The sequence below is a fragment of the Crocodylus porosus genome, unplaced genomic scaffold, assembly GCF_001723895.1.
Source record: "Crocodylus porosus isolate Cpor-Errol unplaced genomic scaffold, CroPor_comp1, whole genome shotgun sequence".
Taxonomy (NCBI): Eukaryota; Metazoa; Chordata; order Crocodylia; family Crocodylidae; genus Crocodylus; species Crocodylus porosus.
Window position 1 is genome coordinate 19,930,971 of NW_017728950.1, and position 23,962 is coordinate 19,954,932.

General features: G+C 45.1%; 1 protein-coding gene across 7 annotated transcripts in view; it reads right to left on the bottom strand.

The window, feature by feature from the left end:
- PCGF3 (polycomb group ring finger 3) overlaps positions 1-23,962 on the bottom strand; it is a 149,972-nt gene that overhangs the window by 117,535 nt on the left and 8,475 nt on the right. For all 7 annotated transcript variants that reach the window (XM_019554854.1, XM_019554850.1, XM_019554849.1 and 4 more), the window contains one exon: positions 12,929-13,103. In XM_019554854.1, the coding sequence (XP_019410399.1) occupies positions 12,929-13,103 (175 nt within the window). The remainder of the gene's footprint in view (positions 1-12,928; positions 13,104-23,962) is intronic.

Below are 23,962 nucleotides of genomic sequence, written 5' to 3' on the forward strand. Positions count from 1 at the left end.
TGAATCTTTTCTGAATCTTTTCCAAATTGATTTGCCCCCCATACTCCTTCCCTCCCCCCTTCCCTTCCCCCCCCCACCAGACTTACGAGATGACACTGCTCTCCATGCTGCCAGACTGCATAAAATCAGCAAGGGGATCGGCATCAGCTGATACGACTCGTTAATAATCAGTATCGGCCCAAAAAATTGTTATTGGTGCACCCCTATATGTAAGCCAGCCTGGAATGGGAGTAGGCTGTAGGACAGTCATGAGACAGGGAGGCAGAAGGACTATGTCTGGAATCTTTAGAAAACAATGGGCAGCAGAGATCAGAGGACCCACATTAAGAAAGGAAGCCCTGGCACCCTGAGCACAAACAGGGAGAGCAGAAAGTCTCTCGTCCCTTCCTCCAACCAAGTCAGCAAAGAAGTCAGCTCATTCTAGAAAAAAATCTAGCAAGTGCCTTATCAGCACCCAGTTTCTGGTGGCAAGGTACTCCTGCTTCTTCATGAACTGTTCATGCAATCTGGTTTGATGGAGAACAACCCAATTTCTCATGGCTTTTCCCATAGTTCATGTGGCTATACCAACAGTCAAGGTCCTTCAGCAAAGCCATTTCTTTAGTCAGTAGGAAAATAAACTAAAGAGCTTCCTCTAGCTACAATGAAGAGCTCTTACCGTATGATGAGGATGCACACAGGAAAAAGTATGTTCTCAATTACCTAAGGATCCTGCAACATTCAAAAGATTGTAACGAACATCAAAACTTCAGACCAGTTATGGTCAGCCACCCAGAAAACCTGTAGGAAGTCCCACACCAGTCCAAGTGAGGGGCACACCCTTCAGGTGGATCCCACATCTCAAAATGGTACCCAAGGACTTAAAAGTTACAAAAAAAAGACAGGGAATTCTAATCCCAGTACTTCAGGGCATTTTTACTATCTAAAGAACCTGAACCAAAATGGGAAGAGCTTCCTTAGGCAGCATGGTGGGGAAAGAAAAAGCGGAGAATTTAACTTAGCAAGTAGGACAGATTTTACAAAAAATCCTTGTTTATTTAAGCATATTTCACCTGCAGTTGTTGCTGTACCAATTGCTGCTGCAGAGGTAGTCAAGTCACTGTCCAAGGCTGGAGCTCAGCAAGTTGCCAGACTGCCAAAGAAGAGCAAGAAAAATATGCTGGCAGACCCAACAGCCTCACTGCAGATGAGGGCAGTGGGTGCAGAAGGGAGTATACAATGAACTACCTCTGTGCTGACCTCATGGTTCTCAGGTCTAAAGCCTTCAGGGACACTGGAACACCAAGGTCACAACCGAGACAATAGGTCAATCCAGACAGATGGTGGAGATACTGATGGAAAAGCTTCAAGTGGAGGGGAAATAGAAGCCTCTCACAGCTGCCAGAGTATCCAAACAGTGCTACTGTGCCCCCAGGGCTCAGGACCACCCAACACAGGACTAAGAGTCTTCCACCCACACAGGACAAGCCTACCCCTCTCCATTCCAGTCTTCAAGTCACAGGCCCCTGTATGTCATGCCCAAATTTTGCCTCTGCAGTTCCAACACCGTTAACAAGTGCATAAAATCTCATGACAATCTGGAGCAAGTACTTATGTCCAGACACTTCCAGTAACCTCTGCTGTGCCTTGAGGCACCTAACAACATACTCCACAGCCATTCATCAGTTGCTCAGCCAGCAGTTAAACAACATTCAGGTGTCCAATGTGCCAAAGGAGAAGTAGGTAGGCTCAGCCCCACAAGAGTACGGATGGGAAGAAAGGGGAGAATGGGAACAAAAGCAACAAATATCCTTTCTAGGTCCTGGTGTAGTCATGTGTGCAAATTGATCTTGATGGTCATGACATCCTTCAGCACAGAAAATCAATCCTAGTGCTTTATATATACAGTCATGGTGTGCTAGGCCCAGAATGGCAGTATGCATCCATACATTTAAAATAACTTCTACTCATAGCAATACTATCAACAACTCAACTAGTAGGAAAACTTTATCCTCAACAGTCCAACCCAGCCCTATTACTCACTGGCCATGTCTACAAGAGTTACCGACTGAGCAGTAGCCCAAGACTACTAGTAGTTGCATTGCATGGCAGAAATAATGACAGCGCTACCGCATGGCAGTCTCAAGGTACTGCACAGTCCATGGCACAAAAAGCCACTTGGCGCTGCTGTGCAGCAACAACAGGTTACTGTGCAGTCATTTACTACTTGTTTATATACATACTAAATGACTGCACAGTAAAAACTGCAGTCAGCATCTTGTGTAGATGTGGCCACTGACCTGCATTAGCAACATACCCCAGACGTAGAGTAGCCCTTTGATGGACAATGCTATTGCCACTATGCCAAAGACAAAATCCAATCAATCTTTTACAGTTTTATAACAGTTACATACAGGGGTCCCCCCCGCTCCTTTCTTTCTAAACACACCCCATTTTTAAAAGTATGTGGATAAATTAGGACAAAAGGCAGGTGATAAAAATTGTAACTGTTATGACAGCTCTTCTGATATTTGAAGACTAAGTGAAAGAACAATTTTTCTCTCCCGATTGCAGAAAGTATGATGTATTGCAATGGCTTGAAATTGCAGCAAAGTAGGTTTAAATTGGATATCAGGAAAAATGTCTTTACTATTAGAATCATGGGACAATACAATAGACTGGCTAGGGAAGTTGTGGAATCTCCTTTATTGGAGATTTTCAAGTATTTAGATATGCCTCGGTCAGGGATTATTTAGGAGTAGCAATATCTGGAGTAGGCTGTGAACAGCAACAACCAGAAGTGCAGGAAAGCCCCCCATGTATGTCTATCACCCAGAGACCATAAGAACTCTGTAGCACAGAGCAGGTGGAAGAAATTGGAGAGGACCATGCTCAGCAGCAGGAGAATGAAGCAGAACTCCAAAAGTGACAATTATAAAATAGGATTAAAGCACAGGAACATATTTATGGGGCGGGGGGAGAGGAGGTATAAGACAGGGGTTTTTAACCTGGATGTTGTGATGCAGGCACCTTGATGGCAGCAGCAGTTTTATACTGCTGGCCTGGGAACTATATGCCCCTGGCCACTCTGAATTTAGACAGCTCTACACTGGAAACTAGCAGGCATTATTCACCTATCTTTCAGTGGTTATTTCTTCCTAACTACTTATGGTTTTTTCCCCACATACCCAAGAAATACAGCTTCACTTATTTTTCACACTTTCTGAATGCTGGAGAAAAAAATCCTTGAAATTTAATTTTACATAACAGCTCGTGTACAGACTAGTGTCAAAAGTAAAAGTGCAGAAACAACTTAGAAGTTGCATTTTGTTAGCTCTTACACCTATTTCTGTTATCAAGGTACAGGCATCAGAAGAAAATAACTTTAAAGTATATCTATCAAAACACAGTACCTGCTGGAGTTGGTCCCACAGGTCTCCATAGTAAAACTTACATTCATATGGAGATAAAGGGAATGGGAAGAGATGGGGGAAGTTTCCCTGCACCATAAACCTACTTCTCTGCGAGGTATTCTGCAGGATTCTCATTCTAAATTTCAAGACAGTCCTTGAAATGCCAAATATTTGTGTATCCCCAAGTAATGCATGCAGAAGCCAGAAATGTTTGTCTCTACTCAGTGACTACATAATATTCCAGACCTTGATTGTATTCCTTGAACTCTTCAAGTTTGGCCGTATGTTAATAAAACACAATTCCTTTAAACTTATGGAGATCAACAGGCTAACTTAACTGCCTTAAAAGCTCTCGCTCCCTCTCCCCAGTGTCCCTTTTGTGAACACCAACTGGAAGACTTAGAGGCTTCCACACTGCAGGCATCTGTTATGGCAACATTACAGAGGGAAGCTATGAAAAAAAACCAAACAGTCTGGTTGTGGTAGCCTGTGACCACCCTAGCATTCTCATAACATTACTTTATATGTATGGTCCATTTGGATAATTTCTGGTCTGTCAGCATGCATTTGGATCTCTCAGCTATAGATACAAATGGTCAAGGGGACTTTCTGAGCAGCTCTTTTCTGTGAAGAGATTGGCCAGTGCCCTCTTTACATCTGGTTAATACAGGAAGGTCTCCACCCAGGAGGATCAGGACTTTGAGAAAAAGCACTTGAAGATTAATCTGCGGTCCCAAATGAAAGCCCAAGACACCCATGAGCAGGAATGTGGGATGAGTCCCGAGATCTCACACACCTACTTCATTGATGTAACTACTATCAGGAAAGCCATTTTCATGAAAAGGTATAGCAAAGAGCTCACTGCCATAACTTCTACCAGCACTCTGATCAGGAATGTGACGATGATTCAGCTAGTGTGGGGTTTGGTTGTCTACCTGAGGGAAGAACCTAGATGGGCCCTTAAAGAAACTGGAGGACTGTCAAGTGAATACATTGCTTTTCACCCACTTGTTGAGGGACTTTAACTGAGCATTAGAAAGTTCCAGGAGATGCTGTTGTTTCTCTGGAAAAGAATACCTGGCATGCACAGGATGAAAATTCAGCCCCATTTTGCCAGGTATACACACCTAGCCAAGGGTTTTGTACCAGAGGTGCAATGAACACAGTTTGCAACAAGGGCAAACCCTGTGGCAGAGCAGGAGAGTGGGGGAGAGGAGGGGAGGGGTGAGGAGAGGGAAGGGAAGAGGATGGGGTCAGGATCCTAGTGCTGAGCATTGGAGGGACAGGAAAATATAGCTGAGCACTAGAGGATGGGGTACAAAGACTTATCTATGCCAAGGACTCAGAACAGGCCCTGGCTGCCCCTGCTGTTATTGCTGCCACCAGGATGTGGTCTACCTGCCTTGGCCCAGTTGTCCCTGCACCTGGCTGCTACTGCAAGAACACCATCACGGGGCCAAGAGGCATATTCTGTAGGCCTGGGGTGTGATTCTGGTGCCCCTACTAAGTTGGTGCTTGGGGCTGGTGTCCTGCTCATCCACCCTTAGTTAAGGCTGTTGCTTTATACTATAGACAAGAATTCCTCTGACGTGGGTGGACAATCTTCATCTGTGAGAGAGATCTCATATCTAGATTGTGAGATGAAGGTACACGTGGAAAACCTTCCCTCCCCTGGATTAGCAGATCTGGAATCTCTCCCCACCTAAAGAGGTGCTCCTAATACCAAATTTAACTCATGTTGTTCAAAAGCAATGAATATTACAAGGGCCCAGTCCCGTAGCACCATGCTGAGAACTCGCAGGATAAAAAGAGTAGGAGGGAATAATATACAGGAGGCTCCTTGACCACTGGATCTGGGTTAAGCCCTCCCTTGGAGCAAAAGGAAGAACACTTCCCTGTTCTTCTTGTTTGCAAAGAGATCCTACTCTGCAAATATAACCTTGAACACTGAACTCTTGACTTCCTATTCACGAGGTAGAGAGGTCACTCTGCTTACACAGTCTGCAGTGGTGTTTAGAGACCAGAAATATGTCTGGCGATCTGTGGCTGAACACAATTTCTGCATACAAGGAAAGAACTGGCAGCTCTTGATATAGAGCAGTGTGGTTGAGTTGTCGGTCATAAACTGGACACAACAGATGTGAAAGAGGCAGGAAAATGCTATGCAACCCCCCATACTACTCTGAGTTCCCTGATATACAGAAGGTATTTGTCATACTGCCTGCAGTTATCTTAAGCATGAGCATGCAAATAAATGCATCAAAGTTTCTTAGGTCCAACACCGGTTTCCAACCACACTCATTTGCAGGCACCAAAAGAACTGCTTAAACGCCCCCTTTCTCCTCCAACAGGGGAAAGTTTTCTATGGCTCTACATGCAGGGAGCAATTCGACTTCTTCCTAAAGCAGACTGACACGAGAAGGTTCCCTGAAAAGGGACAAAGAAGGGGACTAGAAACCAGGCAGGACATCCCTCTGCCACTATGCCTGTATCCAGCAGTCCGACATAACACTGTCCCAGGAATTGGTAGACCGGACAACTCAGTGTTGGAAAGTGGCTGGGTCAGCAGGTTCATATCTCCCAAGTATCCTGTCAGACCGCATTTATAAGGAGAAACTCTGTGTACTGTAACAAGAGATTTGAAAAGATGATTTTGCCTATGAAATCTCTGGCACTCTGAAGGGCTCCCCAACTCACGGAGCAAGCTGGACTCTGCTGGCTGTTTTGTATAGTGCTGCTCTCTGGAGAATTGTTTCTTGTGTTTAGGTACTGAATGACCTGGCACTCAGAGGGACTTCAGCTAGCACTCAAATGAGAAAGATTCAGCTTGTGCTGAGGAGACAAGCCTACACTGGAGGACAATACCAGGCCTACAGACAACGCTGTTGCAGTCAGCATAGGGTCTGGTGCCAGAGAATTTTTTGGTACTGTCAGCTGTGTGAGAGTGTGCAGCATGAGGTGCAAGCTACATTGATGGGAGTTGGAGAATTGCTCCAGTATGGTACATGGTTCCATCTGCAACCTACCTTGCTCTACCGTTGTAGAGAAGCATGACAATGGCACAGGCCAGAAGACTGGCAATTGAAGGCCTACAGACCCCAAGGGATATCAAGGTCCAACAGTCAAACTCCTCCAAGACCATTTTAGGCTAGACATAAGGAAAAAACTCCCTTGGGGCGCTCTGGTGAACAGGCATTCGCCCAGATCCTGATGCAGTGGCTCCCGCATGGCTTTATCTACATCAGCTTGCTTCCTCCATCTCTTGCAAGTAACTGCCTCCCAGTGCAGGAGGAAGTGCCGTGCTGCTATGGACAAGGTCAGGCACCCCCTGCCTGCCCAGCAGCAGTGAGGGAGCACAACTCCGTGCTGCTGCTGCCGCCATCACACCTCACCTTGCAGCCACGGCAGGGTGGGGTGGCACTCCTTCCCGCACAAGATCCTGTCCACTGGGCCACAGAGCCAGTTCCTGCCCAGAGCTGGCTGAGCCAAGCTGCAGCCCTGTGCCCTACTGTGGTTGCAGAAATCTGGAGATGCACTGCCTGTGCCCACCCCATGCATCATCTAAGCCCACACCTCCCACCCTTCCCCATACACTGGGGGACTGAGGCCTGGGGGCAAGGCACAACAGGTTGGGAGTGAGGGGCACTAGTAGGGCCAGGGGGCTGCAATTCAAGAGAAAGGGATGCGAAGCAGGTCTGGTGGGGAGTGGGGGCTGTGGGTCAGAAGTGATGGGCAGTGGTAGGGGCAGGGCATATCAGGGTTGCTCAGCACCATAAAAAGCAGCTGGGGGGAAGCCACAGCTGAACTTGCATCCTGGTGACTGAAGGAGGCAGAAGGAGCTCTGATTTTCTATGATAAAATATGCCAAAATAGATGAGTAATTATAATGACTGAGGCACTAGTAGGCTTCCAAACCATTTTAAAATTGAGAGACACAGAGACTTCATTGTAAATCACAGAAAAACATGGGATTTGGGTGTTGTTTTTTTAATTATAGAATTTGGGATATTTGGGATTTTTAAACAGAGAAAACCAGGATCCCTGTGCATGAGCTTTGTCTGTTATGTATATCAGCCAAAAAAATTGCAAGAGACATATCCCTTAGGCAGATCCTTACCAGGTCAGGGGATCCTCTCTTCTGGTATCGTGGTAAGGGAGTGGAAGATTTCCTAGTTCTGCTACTGACATCATCTACCTTTAGGCCTAGATCAAAACCACTGAGTAAGCCCTGGTTTATTAGACCTGAGGGTGTTAATCCACCCTGCTCTCAGTGCCAAGGGGCATATGCTAATGTACTGAGGCTTTCAACTCTGGATCTGATGCAAAGAGTTTTGGCACTCTTTCTCCCCGTCTTTTCTTGTCCTTTGATTGACCGAACTAGAATAACTGTTGGGAATATGAGTCTCCCACATGAAAAAACAGGCACCTTGTGCAGCTATCTGAAACTACAATAAGTAGGGACCTACCAAATTCACAGGCCCCAGTGGACTGTTACACAGCTGTAACAGCCAGGGCCCCTGATTTCACGGCCGTATCACAACTGGAGCCACCACTTTGAAGGCAGAGCAAAGTGAACTCCCGCCCTTACATCTCTGACTGGCTATGAGGTACCATAAGTCCCACCCCTCCCAGGCCCTGATTTGAAGCCCTAGCTGGACCTGCCTGGTGTGTTAATTCAGTAACTATCAACAGGGATCCAGGTTTTCCATTTCCCACAGAAAAGTGAAGTGAACTACAGTTTCTACCTTTTACCAGAGGCAAATACAGATTTCTCATTTTACTGGAGAAACCTGCAGATTTTACAGTTTTGTGATGAGCCCTCAGCAGGCTGGTAGAGTTCCAGCTTGCAGGGGGTGGGGAGGGAGCGGGAGGAGGGCAGTCAGGCAGGGGGTCCATGTATATGCACACGGCTGCCAGGCAGCCTGGAGAGCAGCTCCCGCAGGTGAGTGCAGGGTAGGGAGGGCAGACTGAGGTCTGCTTAGGGAGGGGGTTGAGCAGGGCTGGGGCTGAGGCTGGAGCTGCTGTCCAGCCAGGCAGTGCCTAGGGCTTGGGGCCCAGGGCCATAATGCACAGCCACAGGGTCCCAGTGGGGAGCAGGACCGGGCCACAGGCAGCATATCCGGGGGCGGAGCCAATGTCCCACTGCTGCGCACACTCCCGGGGGGCATGGCTTCCCCTGCCCCCAGGAATGCATGCAGTGGCAGGGAGCTGGCCCCACCCAAGTCCACAGCAGCCAGGCAGCAGAGGAGGGAGCTGGGCTCTGCTCCTCTGCAGCACCTGGCACCTCCTGCCAGGGGCAGCGGCCTGTGGACCCAGGTCCCTGGCTCCACAGCCCTGGCAGATGGGAACCCCCTCTCGCATGGCTGGGAGGCGAGGGGCACCAGCAGGGCTGGGGGGCTGTGGAGGGAAAAGGGAGGGAGTGGGGTGAAGTGAAAGGCACCAGCAGGCAAGGTTCCCTCTAAGGTGGCACGTGAGCGGCCGTGCGCAAGTAAAAGGCTGGCTGCACACCAACTTTTTCAGGCCATGCACCCACTAGGAGAGGAGCTGAGCTGTGGCATGGGACACTTACTAAAGGTAACCTCCTCCCCTAGGTGATGCGGAGGCGGGGGCTAGTGCGGGCTCTGCCAGCTCCAGGGAACTGCTCCGCTCCCCCGCATCACCTTGGGGAGCGAGGAGACACGTAGCGTCAAGACTGGGGAGTGAAGCACTTCCTGGAGCCAGAAGAGAAGTTCCCCGGGCCTGGCAGAGCCTCACTTGGGGCAGGCAGCAGCTCCTCCCTGAGGTGAGGCTGAGGAGGGAGGTGAGGGGGGGGACCACATGACACACCACATGCCTCCTCGCTCCCTGAGGCGACGCAGGGGAGCAGAGCAGTTTCCTGGAGCCCGCAGAGCCAGTGCCAGCCCCCAGGCCCCGCTGCCTGCCCCAGGTGAAGGCTTAAGACCTTACCTTCAGTAAGTGTCCCATGGCATACCAAAAGGGGAAGGCAGGATTAAAGCAGCACACTCATGGACCGCTACTCGTTAGAGGGAACATTGCAAGCAGAGCTGTGGGAAGGGAGTGAGGGGCACCAGCAAGGCCAGGAGGGCTGGGGGTAGGGGACTGTCATTTTAAAATCACAGATTTGGGGGGTTTTAATATCAGAGAATTTGCTTTTTTTTTTTTTTTTTTTTTTAAATCATCAGGGAAAACCAGGATTCCTGATCCTCATCCTCTTCAAGTGGGGAGGGAGATAATTTCCAAGTAAACAAACAGTGCCTGCAAGCATTTTTAAAGCCCTCTGGGCTTCCCAGACTGACCCCTGACTGGCTCCTGGACTGAGCTGATGTCAGGGGCTCAGCCTCTGATCTGCTCTGCTCCCACTATCTGCCCTCTACCCCCTCCTCCCCCCCATTCCCCTTCAGGAGAATAGGATAGGACTTTTGGAGGCTTTTTCCTGCTTGCCCCACTCCTCTTCTGGAGACTGGGAACTTTCCCCATCTCTCTCCAGCCCACACCTGCTTCAGGAGATGGGCAGTCTGCCATTTTTTCCCCACTTTCTGGTCCCTATGGCACAGCAGCAGCAGGCAGGGTACTCAGGGCACAAGTACCCAGCAGGACACGGCTCCAGCCAGCAATGCACATCACAGCAAGAGGCACAGCCTCCAGATCCAGGGCTGCACTGCAAGGGAGGGAAGCCCCAGGGGCCTTCCCCTGGGGAGTGGAGAAAGCAGCTGGCTCCAGTGCCTGGGGCTTCCCAACTGTGTCCAGTGAGTGCAGGGACTGTGGGTGAGTGGCAGGGAGCACCGGTGATAGACAGCCCAGTAGAGGCTGTGCCCCTTACTTTGATGTGCAGCACTGGCTGGAGCCATGCCCAGCCAGACACCTGTGCCCCGAGCACCCCACCTGCTGCTGCTGTGCCATAGGGGTAGTCCAGGACGGGTCCCCACACACCCCACAAAACCCCCCCCACACACACACACACAACACCCCACTATACCCTATGCTCCTACAAACACCATCACACACCCTCAAACAACCCCCACACCGCACCCCACACATACCCAAACATCCCCCACCACACACTTACATCCCCCACACACAATATACAACAGTAAGAATATGTTTTTGAGTTATTATGCAATCACCTCTATATACACTATGCAAACACAATTCGGGACAAAAATATTTTCCATAATAAAATTAAAATAAGTTTTAGTAGGCATTTGGACTGTTAGTGTATGATTTTTTTTTGTGGTTCTAAGATGGCAACCTCCACAAAAGTAATATTTCCAGGGGGTGGGGAGGCAACGGGAGGAACTTTTGATGGCAAAGGTCAGGGGGTAGGACTTCTGGTCCCAAGATGGCAACAAGGGGGCTGGGTAACTGTCAAAATAATTGCCCATTCCTGATCTATCCTGATCTACAGCATTGAGAAGGACCTTATTGAAATGAGCATATAGGTAAGGAAATAACTGAAGGGAAGTGGATTTACACTTAAAACCAAGTACTATGGGAAAATCTGGAAAGCCCACAACATATTATCTTTGTGAAGTACAGTACAAGGGGAATCAGTTTCCAAGACATTACCACAGTGCACGTAAACTGCTACCAGAAAAATACTTCCATATAATAACAACTGTGCCTAAATGTGTTAAGTGGTTCAAGATGAGCGCCACAAGCATATTCAAATTTCATTATATTTTCTTTTAAAAATGGGTGTGTCAAAATGTTTACATTCCACATGAACCTAGCAAGGGTTTGCAGAGATCCCCTATTTCAATATAGGCAAGACCATGTATATGGCAGATCTCTGTATATGTATGGCAGCTGAGCTGGATGAAAGAGGGACAAATTAAGGCTTTTAGTCTCCAAACACAGAGCTGGTATATAGCACAGATATAAAAACAAATTTTTGGTAGCAGATGTACAGGATTTAGAATCCATTAGCATCTGCTTCTGCTCTATGGGATACATTCTAGTATTTCACTAATACTAATCCTTTCAACTGAAGTTGCTGTTCTAAGCAGAAACTTTCTTTACGATAGGCAGTTGAGGGTCATGCTACAGAAACAAAATACAGGATGGTTTCTATTTCACCCACCCACTGGAACAGATAGAGGCTTCTGTAAAACATGATATTCTTGTAGTATGAATCTTGTTCTGTACCTCCATTGGCCCGTAGCCAAGCTCATTTGTGGGCTTCCACCCAACATAACAACTCTTCCCACTCTACTGCCCTCACCTCAGGCTGGCCGGACCAGATACCAGAATACACCTGCAAATGCAATCTTCAAACTTCTGACATTTACCCTGTGAGTAGATACACCTCACCAAGAATCCCTTCTAAGACACATCCCACTGAGCAAAAAGTGTAGCAGCCACAAAAAGGCCAACCAAATTTCAGCACAAATAATTCAATTTGGGGCACAGCAGAGTATGCTTTACCAGTCCTTTTTTAGCCATAGCTGTTTCTGGGGTGAGAAAGTAAATGCATTTCCCTTAATTCCCAAACATTTAGATCCATGGGAAGATGGGCACAACTGTTCCCTCAATGTAAAACAGGCTGTGAATCTATACATGCTATGTAAACACATTACCATTTGTGAGACAGTAAAATCTGACTAATTCCTCACTCCAAGGAATTAGTAATGAGGACAGTAACTCGTTGATATACTATCAGTGTTTAGCCATCTTCAAATCTGAGTAGTGTTTCTTGCAGCCCATAGGGAGCAACTGTAAAGAATGGTTTTACAGAGGAAAAATGCATATATGTATTATACACACACCTTCCTCACCTACCTTACCCCCCCAAAAAAATTTTAAGCATACAATGTAAACACTTTGGGCTCAATATGTGAAAACTGAAGATTGATCTGTAGAATCATATAATGTAAAATTTCTTACTACAAAAATTCACAGTATTCACTATATATAAATTACATTATTGTGATGGAGTAAAATAATCAGCAAGAGACCTTTGCTTTGCACTATTACATGCTCTTATCAACAAAATAGAAGGCAAGCCTACAAACTGGAATAGTTGATCCTATATCTTCTTGAGCCAAGAGAAGTGAAAGAGCACCAGTAATTTGAAAAATGTCAGCTGGCTTAACAGGAGAGGTATGGATCAATACCTTTCAAGCCAATTAATTATCAGGAACACATTCGATCTCAGTTTAGCATAAGTGTAAATTTGGGAATGACTAACTATGCTTTAATAGGTGACAAATTAGCCAAAAAGTGTTTTGGGACCGATCAGGATTTAGTGCATCAATGCGATAAGAAGATCATACTGACACTTACTTAGCCCAGTGGCTATTTAACCAAATTTCACTGCATATGGCTGCAGCTTTATGCAAAGCAACAAGTGTTCTTGGTCATGATGACACAACACAATTTAGCTGAAAAAGTAAGTTAAGAGCAAAACTTGCATTATAAACAGATGCACAGAATATTTAAGCTTCAACTGAAACCTGCTCTAATGTGTCAAAACTCTAGTACATCAGGTAGAAAAATTCCTTTAACATAAGGTTGAAGAGTTATATAGTCATACTCACAGGTATGTAAGCATTCCGTTACAGTGGTAGCGTCAATCAGGTATCCATTGCACAGACGACAGGTTATATGGGCATTAATATCCCAAAGCTTAATCTTTCTGGTCAGCATCTTTGGTGTTTGTAGATTAACTGCATTAGACAATAATTCAGGTGTACTGATCAGGTAGAAATTGTGCTGGAATAAGCAAAATGACATTGTTCTGCATTAGAGATGTGATTATTTCACTTCAGACGCTCATACATTTTGAATATATACAACAGAAATACTATATCAGATAAATCCTTATAAAATGATGAACAAGTAGTGAAACTGCAAATTCTACACTGTTTTATATGCCAAGACTTTAGCATGGTATGTGAGAAACTGGTAGTTACACAAATTCTACAGAGGCGAAGTTTGATATTCCAATACAAAAGCAGTTTTTCTTCCAAGTTACTCAAGTATGTTGCATAATATAGTACTTCCATTAATAAAACAAAATCTGAGATTTAGGGCCAAGTCCTGCTGGTTTTGGTCATGCTACTAATTGCATTCAAGCCAAGAATTAAAAGTAATATGAAAGTAAAAGACAGCTGGCCCTAAAAATTATTCAGTCATCCAAATACTAAAGAATATGGCAAATTTGGTATAAGTGGGCCAAGCTACAATGTATATTCATAGCCTGTTTTCCCTCTAAACAATTACTTGGAAAATAATTAAAGTTGTACCTGAATAATGCCACTGAACAACAGGTTCCAAGAAAAACTGTTTCAGTTTCATAATGCATTAAAGATTTGGATGGAAAATAGGGAAGGGGCAAAAATAACCATATTAAGTACAACTTCAAAAAGTAATTTTGATACCAGCAAATTTGTCTCTATGATATTAAATACATGAACTGCACATTTTTTTACTTCTAGAATGAAGAATGGCATTACCTTAAGAAAAAAAAACATATTGATATAAAATACCACTTTTCCAGAGTTGACAGGAAAAAAAACCCCCAAAAAACCCAGAAACCATCAAATTCTGTTTGCCTCCCTTAACTAAAAATACATATACACATACACAACTCCCTACCTTAAAGCATGCATGCACACAAAGATATATCTATGCCATTATTCCCTTTTTTATTTTTGGAAATCTCAAAAAGAAGAGTACTTGGAGTTTTAACGAACTTAGTAGTTCACCCTTAAAACCATGTAAGATTATTTCGATTCATTAAGATAACTGCAAATCCTTGAAACATGCTTGTAATTCACTAGCATTATCTTTCACAATAATGTCTGTTGATATTATATATTTAGAGAGTAAGCTTTTGGATACAGAATACAAAATGATTTTTTTTTAAACTGCCAAAACGTTGTTACAAAAAACTGAAATACTGTACAGGCAGTCTTTGGACTTAATGACACAATTGGTTCCTGAAAACGACATCTTACGTCGAAATGTTGCAACTCGGAACCAACTTTCCCCATGGTAAACAATGTTATAAATGGGGATTGGTTCCTGAACCAAGGCCCGATACCCTATTTTCACCAAAACTACCCCAGAATTTTGTACACAATCAATTATAGATGAGTAATATAGCTACATTAATGTATTTATATTGTAAATAACAATCATATAGATTTGGAAGGACTTCTTTGGGGTGACTTTGCTGGACTTTGAAAGGCTCTTGGTTGGACTTTTTGAAGGGTTCTTGGCTGGAGTCTTCTCAGGAGTCTTGTCTGCTTTCTTAAAGAAAGTGTCCAAAGAAGTTTGGACAGATGTTCTCCAGGGAGATGAGCGACACAGTGAATTTGTTTGCTGGCTTGGCATTGCGTCAGATCAAGCGTTGTAAAGTAGAAACCAACATCGTAAAGTTGAAGCAGGGCATCAATTTATAAACCTTGTAAGTGCAAAACGTTGCAACTCAAACATTGCAAGTCAAGGACTGCCTGCATAAGCACTTTACCCAAAACACAAATCATTATGTAGAATACAATTAAGCTTGCCCAAAAACATAATATTGGCTAAACTGTACACTTGTTAATTAAGTGGTTTCAAAAACAGGTACCAATCCTGGCATTCTGAAGTTGTGCTAAGACTTTAGGCTACAGTTTCCAGATCCCTGTTTTTTTCCCCTAGAAATACAGTTAACAAAAAAAACCACTTACTAGAGTTTACTTTTAGTGCTAACCTCTAGAATATTCAATATGTGAGCATTTAAATGATACACAATATTGCCTCTCCCCATCCCTACTGGATAATGTGGCTATTTTGCCGACTCTGTACAGGCTGTTTGCTAACCCACGTAGATATAAGGAAGTATGACAGGGGTGAGCAAAGTACAGCCTGCAGGCCAACTCTGGCCTGCGGCTGCTCCTCTGAAGCAGAACTGCATCCAGCCTGTGGCTACCCTGGCTTTTGATACCTCTTGCCCATCTCCCTTTCCTGTACTTAAGCCTGCAGAAGGAGCAGCCGCTCCCCATTCTGGTCCAGCCTGCCCTGCCCCACACCCCAACCCCCAGTGTACACTCAAAGGCAGGGAGCACTCAGCTTGTGGCCAGGCTTCTGCCCAGTGAGATTGTCTGCATGCAGCTCCAACCCTATGCCCTTTCGCAGACCAGACAGCCCAGCCCCAGCAACAGTCAAAGTTCAGATGTGGTTTGCCCCACTGGCAGGGGAAAGAGGGCCAGGAACTCCAGGTTATCTGGACCCAGTAGGAGCACAGGCACTGTTGACACGATGCTGCACTGAGTTCCTGCGCGCTGCTTCAGGCAGTGCCACATGAGTGCAGTTAGAGTGGCTCCTGCATGACTGAGTCCCTGGCACATGGCTGGGTCAGGCAGCTGTCACTCCAGCTGCACTCTCATGACCCAAAGCAGAGTACAGAAACACAGCATAGCGCCAGCCCAGCCCAGCCGCGTGCCAGGGACTCGGGGTGGGGGAGCAGGTACAAGGAGGAGGGGGAAACAGCCCAGTACTGGCCTGGCTGGCCCCTTTTCCTTGCACTCCCTCCTTTGGCCTAAGTCCCCAGCATGTGGCCAGGTTGGTACTGCACTGTGTTCCCACACGCTGCTTTAGGCTACGTGGGTGCAGCTGGTGCAGCTCTTGTCCAACCCAAACACCCCCCCCACCCCCCAATGCCAGGGACTCGGGGCAGGGGTGTAGGGAGAGCTGCAGGTCATACACGTGCAGCCCTCAACAAGACTTGTTACACTGACCTTCCAGCCAAAATAATTACTCAGCCCTGGAGCATGCACTGTCTGTTTAAAGATGAGCTAGGGCAGCATTGGCTAACCTACAGCACGCTGTGTTAGGTGTTTAAGGGCTGAGCTGGTAGAAATGTTGTACTTTTAACAGAGCAGCTGTGCCAGCTCCCAATGAAAAATGGCAGAGTCCAAGAGCGCTTCAGTTCACCACAGCGAACAAGCAGGTGAGCATGGGGGCAGGGGAGAAAGAAGGGGTGGGGGGAAGGATACATTCTACTTTACCCCTCCCTCTCATACACTACTGAGTGCAGGGCTGCCCAGCTTCCATGGCTGGGGTGCACCTGCCGTAGCAAAGACTCCCAGAGTGGATGGAAGAGGTGGGGCTGGTGATCCTCCTGTCTCCTCTAAATCAGGGCCTGCAGCAATTGCTTTCCCCACCTGCAAGTTATGATACTGACAGGAGATGGTGGAGCATCGCAGGCTCAGTCAAGCCTTGCAGCCATGGACCATGACCTGCATGTTGACAATGAGCTTCAAGTCCAGGGAGCCTGGAGTGAGACCAGGCGCATTACTGCCCTTCTATGTCAGATTCCTGACCACAGACCTCCCAAGTAATTACAGAGACTCTGAAGAGTAGCTGATTTATATAAAATGGGAAACAGGATGGATATTCAAGCCTTTAAATGCCTCTGCTGTTAGTTGCAAAAAAGGCAGAGCCAATAACACCCCTAGTTAAAGTTGCCCAACGCTTACGGTTGTAATACTTATAATTTTCAGTTGCTTATATTACAGGGACCAGCAAGATACATTACTTCAGGGCAGACTGGACCTCAGAAGTCTGATCTTGCATAGGGGTTGGTGACAGAGCTCCCCACTGGAGTACTGTAGTGTTCCAGTTTATGCTTGCTGCAAAGGGGCTTTGAATCTGACAGCTAGCCACTTGGAGTGGAGTATGGGAGGGGAAGAGACTTCTGGCCCTTGGTAATGGCTCAGTTGTAAGCTGCTGCCCACACCAGCAAAAGGCTTCCAACACTTGGCTTATACATACTACCAAACTAATAGGCTTGTGTTGAATATATGCATGTTCTCTCAGATTTGCCTCCTGCCAGAGGTCACATTTCACCCCCACCCTTCAATGGCTCCTGCTGTTTGTTCTCCTCATCCACACTACCTGGGCAACAGTTTGCATACTGCACTAAAGAGAAAGATAAACTCCAGAAGACAACTGCAGGGAAGTCTTGTTCTTACCCGGTATGTCTTAATTTGAGCAATAGGCAGTCACTTAGTACAAATTCAACTGCTTCAAAAATTAATGGAGAGATCAGAGATAGTATGATAAAAAAAAAGAAGGGTACATGTGTCACTCCATATGCAACTCATTGCCACAAAGCAGCACCAGTGTGTTTCAGGTTGAGGTGGTCTACTCATGTCAGAAAAATCATATTGCCAAACTGACAAATTGTGTAGGTGGCTGCCATATTGGAATCCAAGACGGCTGCCGTGAATTCCCTTTTTTTCAAAATTTCAGCCCCCACTACAGTTAGAATATTAAATTTTGATGATTAAACCAACACTGTATGGACCAAGGAGATCAATCGTATATGGGTGCACCGATAAAGATTTTTGGGGCTGATACCAATAGCCAATATTTAACGAAAGATATCAGCCAATACTGATTCGATTTCCAGTACAGCTGCCTCCTGCTGGAAAGTCCAGTGAGGTGGAAGGGGCAGGGACAGGCGTGGCCCAGGTGGCACGAGGCGTGGCAGGCAAGGAGGCAATTCCCGCTGCTGCTTGCACCCCGGGAGGGCAAAGGGAGATTTGTGCCCCCTGGATCTACATGGGGTGTGGTACTGCAGCTGGGGCTGCATGGGGCTCTTCCCAGTGGGGGCTGGGCTCGGAGCAGGTGCCGGCAGTGATGGGAGAATGCTGCATTCACCCCAACTTTCGCTGCTGCTCTGCTCCCAGCACCATCACTGCTAGCCACCAAGCTCAGCCCCAGCTCAATGCCCCACCTCCACCCATGCACTGGGAAGAGCTGGTGCTGTGCCAGGAGGCTGGCGGCAATGCTGAGAGCAAAGCAGCAGTGAAATTGGGGGTGGATGCAGCATCCTCCCAGCACTGCCAGTGCTCACTCTGTGCCCAGCCCCCACTGAGAAGAGCCCTGCGCAACCGCAGCTGCAGCCCGCCCCGCCCTGTGCAGATCCACGGGGCACACACCCCCACCCCTCCCCCGGGATGCAAGCAGCAGTGAGAGCTGCCTCCCTCCCTCCCCACAAGGCACGGCTCTGACCCCCTGCCCCACCCTGACAGCACCTGCCACTTCTCTCAACACAGGGGGCATTGATCTGCCCCTCCCACCATACCAGACCTATAAGCTTCCACACTGCTCCTCACTGCCCAAGTGCTGTGCTGCGGCTGCACACAGCATGGGCATCTATTGGCCAAATTATCGGCCCCATTGGGCCAATTTCCAACAGAGCCAGTTTTCTTTATATCTGTACCAATCTGATGTCAGACCGATGTATCAGTTTACCTCTATAATCATTACATTTCCGCCCTGGCAGCTATACTGGATCCCAAGATAGCTGCTGCAAATTTACAGTTTTGTTCATTATTAGATACCCAAAAGGTTTTCAAAACTGCTGCATCAACTCTGTTGTATTAGATTACCTTGAACTGAGAATCTCCAAAAGAGAGTGTCGACAAGAGAGTCACCCTTATCAGCCTTAACCAAATGTTACAATGGAGCTGATAGCATCACTGAGTCCAGTGAAGTGTAGGAGGTATGACTCAGAATCTACAAGATGCATCATGTTTCAAAGTAGATTCGTAGTCAACCATTTGCCAAAGTATACCTGCTAGAATTATGCAAATAAAGGAGGCACTCATTCAACATAAGTACAGTTGCTGAATTTGACACTTGTTATGGCAGTATTGATAGAATATCACGTTGTGTTGATCTTGCACTAACATTCCAAAAGCCTTAACTGGCACTGTTCTTTCTACAGGTCTTTTACATACAAAACAACACACTGAGAGACTGTTAAGGAAGCTGCAGCATATAGAAGATGAAAGGGGAAACCCTATCAACATCAAGTGAAGAATACACTAGGACATCAAGCATATCATCTGCTTCATGAAAAAGGTCACCCGAGATGGCAATTCAAATGTTGAGATTAATACAACAACATCTTTCAATCTTAATAAAAGACAACGATATGCCAATGATGTCACATCGCTACAACAGCAGGTCAACAGGTTCCACCTGTTTAAGGTTACCAACTATGAGCTGTTATGCATTTTTATGGAAGACATTATGACAGAAGATACTGCATTAGATATTTTGAATGCATGCGACAAAGGAAGAGAAGTCATGAACACCATTATCCAGAAATGTCTTACTGCAGATGCTACTAAGAGCTTCTATGCAAACATACCCAAATCAAAATTGAAAACCTTCAAGGATGTAAAGTCAACTATGGGACAGCCCAACAAAATGGAACAGACACAGAAAGCAAAGGAGATACAACAAAGGCTTCTTGAAGTGGTTGCAGCAGGTAGAAGGTTCAATGTGCACTCTTACATACAGCATGAACTGTTTGGATACCCTCAGTCACTTTTTAAATGCACAAATTGCTCAATGGGGCTGACAAAGCAACCTTGTCACAGATCTTGACTGGGGATAAAGCAGGAACTGTTCTGCCAGATGCTGCTTCCAAGAAATCAGCTGCTACTATTGACATCATGCACTCTTGTACAGAGAACAGGAAAACCAAAAACTGCACAAATATTTGGACATTTGGCCGATTCCTTTGTGCAACAAGCGGTTGCCAACTATTCCAACACACGCGATTAAGTCAATGTCGTCTTTGATCAATACATATCACTACCCATAAAAGGCAGGCACAAGAACATTAAGGACTCAAAATACTAGCCAATCCACAGAATCATTAGCAGCAGATTGCTTCCATTAGCTGCGCTACAGTGTAGTTTCAAATCCTTTCAAGCAACAAAGAAAGCCTAGTTAATTTTCTAAGTGAGGAACTTGTTAAGAAATCATACTAATGTTTCCAAAGTGAAAAGGTGCCTATTGTTGGTGGTTTCACTGATGGAAAGGCTCACGTGACATTTTGCAACTGCATTTGCAGCAAAAAGGTTGACACAAGAATGCTATTAAGGGCAAACATGCAGTCATCAGGGATATGCCTCTAGTATTTTCCTGCAACAACTCAGTCGTACCAGTCCTTCTATGGGATAATCTTGCACCTAAGGTTTAGATGAAGAGAAGCAACCCAGTAAGATTCACTCTAGTTCATGATATTGTGTCAGAATTGCCTGAGCCACTCCATGCATCTCTAATTGGATTCTGCACTGGTTATGACACCACCAGCCAGTTAAGTGGTCACACTAAAAAAACAAAAAAACAAAAAAAAAAAATCCGTTCAGTGGTCACACTAAGAAAATTTTCATTCAGCATTCACATCTACTGGCAGGTCTAAGAAGTAGGCCTGATGTTGATAAGGATTTGTACAGTTGAGTAGAAAAGTTTTTTGTGTTGTAGCATCAGCCATCAACATCTTTAACAACCCTTCTTGAAGTTAGGGTAAAAATATTCCATCAAGAAAAAGCTCTAGATAAACTTCTGCCTACATACAACTTCCTTATGCACTATGTACATAGGGCCAACTACCGAAGTCTCATTTCACAAAGTGCATTTAAAACTAATCTACTATTGCCATCACCTGACCAGTGCGGTTGGCAAGCTGAAAACGATGGGTACGTTCCAATCAAACACGCTTGAACCATTACCAGCAGAACACCTTCAGATAACAAGTTGCAACTGCAAGATGAAAGGCTAGGGACCAGCATGCTTGTGCAAGCAGGTTAATGCGCCATGCACTCCCAGCTGCAAGTGCTATGAGACAACATGTTGCAATCCATATAATAACTACAGGTATTCAGAAATGGATTCAAATGATGAAGAGATCTGAAAAACTGCAATTACCCATTGTATTAACGTTATATATACTGTTGTATTACCATTGAATTAGACTATTACATTTTTCTACTGCTATAAGCTAAACATATGTCTGTGCGTTTCATTGCCACCAAACTATGTATTAGTAATATCAGACTCGTCCAGATACTGAAATTTTAAAAACTGTATTATATTATTCAATGCAGCTCAGACAAATAGGCTAGCCTGAGTTATAATATTTTCAGTACTGTAGGCTTGCTATGAAATTTGTAGTAATATAATTTGTGAGGTTTTAGTAATAGACTATTGTTTACTGGGCTGTTTTTTTAAAGTTATATTGCGTCAATACACACATGCTACTATCAGCAATCTTGGAAATGGCTACCACAATAAAAATGTTATGACTGATCTCCTCAGTTCATACAACATTGGTTTTTAGTCTCTGGAGTTAATTTTCTAATGCTAGTGGAGACTGAAATATTGACCAAAACATGAATTCATGGTAGCCATCTTGGATTCCAAAACAGCAGCTACCCACACTACTTGCCAGATTAGCAACATGATTTTTCAGATATGGGTAGACCACCTCAACCAGAAACACACTGCTGCCATGTGTGGCAATGAGCTGCCTACAATAACAAAATCTAAAGACCTTGTTGGTCAATTTATACCCAACTAAGAATCAACATCATTGTGCACTGGGCATACTTCCCAAGAAAAGAGCAGAAAAATACCAATTATGGGCATAATATTAAACATGCCATTGATTTTTTTTAGTGCCAAGTTTTGTCATAAGGGTTTTGCCTGAGCCAGGTGAAATTTGGAATACTAAAATTAAGCAACTACTTGCCAGGAAGGTGTTACTGTCTGGCAAAGACACTCCTGCTTCAAAGAGAACAAATGTAGTTTCCTCTGATTTGGGATAAGTACAAAGTAGTTTTATTCAGTTTTTTGGTTATTCAGGAAACAGATTTCAATCAAACCAGTCTTCAAGCATGCTTTTAACTTCTTTTGATTTTTGTCCATTTCTCTTTCCCTTTAAACATCCTAAATTGTATTAGATTTGTTCATTTTTAATGCCGCATACCTTTCCCATTTCCTACAACCACCCTGCTTTAAATATATTTAAGCAAGAAATATTCTTGCTCACTGAAGTGATGGAAGTATTAATTGACCAAGCCTAGCCAGTTTCACCCCCAGATTTGGAAACACAATGGCAGGCATGGTTGTTTTGGGGGGTTTTTTTACAATATTTGCTATGCTAAAACTGTAACTGGGAATGATACTGCAAAAAAAATTCAGATACCTGGAATCCCATTTAAGTTACAGATTTTTTGCTTATTTTTTTTTTTCCTATTACTGAAATTTAAATTTAAGCGACACTATTTAAAACTGTGACCAGAAATCTATAGAGGATTCTGGAGACTCATGAGAATGCTGGTGAAGGGGCAGGGATAACATAGCTAGGGATACGCTAGATCAGGCATGCAGGGCAACATAGAGCCTGATCCCAATGCACAGGAGTCAGGAATGGAGCAGAACAAAGCCCCAGAGCCCAACCCTGGCATGAGGCCCAAACCAGCCTGTGGACCAGCCCTATGCCATTCGTCTGGCCTGTGGAGCCAAAAATGTGAGCATCATTGCTCTTGTTCAAGCAAGAAAGAACTTAGTGAAGTCCTATGTCCTGTGTTAAAGTACTGGAAGTGCACGTTTTTTTTAGAGTGACACTTAAATGCACAGTAGCCTATTTTATTGCACATTAGTGTAACTGCACTTTTTTACGTGATGTTTTAATGTGCAGTAAAATAAGCTACTGTACATTATAGCACATGTGTAAATGCGCCCAGTGAGTCCCACCTCATCTCACATTCCTGTTCCCACAAGAGCATGCCAGGTATGGGTCAAACACTGACTTGCACATTGGCTTATTCTGGCAGCACATGTGAACAATTTATTTCATATTAGCCTCTCTCCAACTGCACTGATTAGTGAGAAAAACCTTTAAAGGTGTTCAGCCATATGCAAGTAGAAATAAACTTGGATCAATTAATTCAGCACAAATACCACTTGGTAACCCAGGAAGCTTCAGAAGAATAGCAGCACGGGACTCTTTAACCTAGAGAACAGAAAGCTCAGGGGGGACTTGGTGGCAGCCTATAAATATATAGGGGAGGTTGGCACCAGGATCTGGGAGAACAGTTGTTCATTAGGGTTACTTAGGGGATAACAACATACAACAGCCACAAACTTCTAGAAGGCTGACTTAGACTGGACATAAGAAAACTATGTATAGGAAAATGGGGATCTGAACACAAACCTTAAAAGGAACAAACTCTGGTGAATCAGTCTTTGATAGAATCATAGAAAAATAGGGCTGGGAAGGACCCCCCCAAAGGTCACCAAGTCCAACCCTCTGCCAGAGACAGGATCATCCTTATCCAAACCAACCTGTACAAATCTACTGTCCAACTTATTACTAAAGCTACATAATCAACCCCGACCCAACCTCAAGACAGTACCCTAATGTGCCACAGATAAAGTAGGGTAACAACAGCAGCCACTGTGGTTGTTAAAAATATGCTTAAGGGAACAAGGAAATGGGCCACACACCCCCTGCTACATAGGAAAGGAAAAAACTTTCCAGTCTGTACCAATCTGACCATGGGGTAAATATTAGAGGTGCACCAATATACTAGTCCATATATCTTATCACCACTGAACATAGGAAAACTGATATTAAATCGGCAATGAGCATTTTTGGCCCATGTAGCCAATAATGTCACCGATAAATGCCCCATGCATGTGCACAGCCACAGCATACAGGTGGCCAGGAATGTAGCCAGGCAGCTTGGAGAGCAGCATCTGGCCAGTAAGTT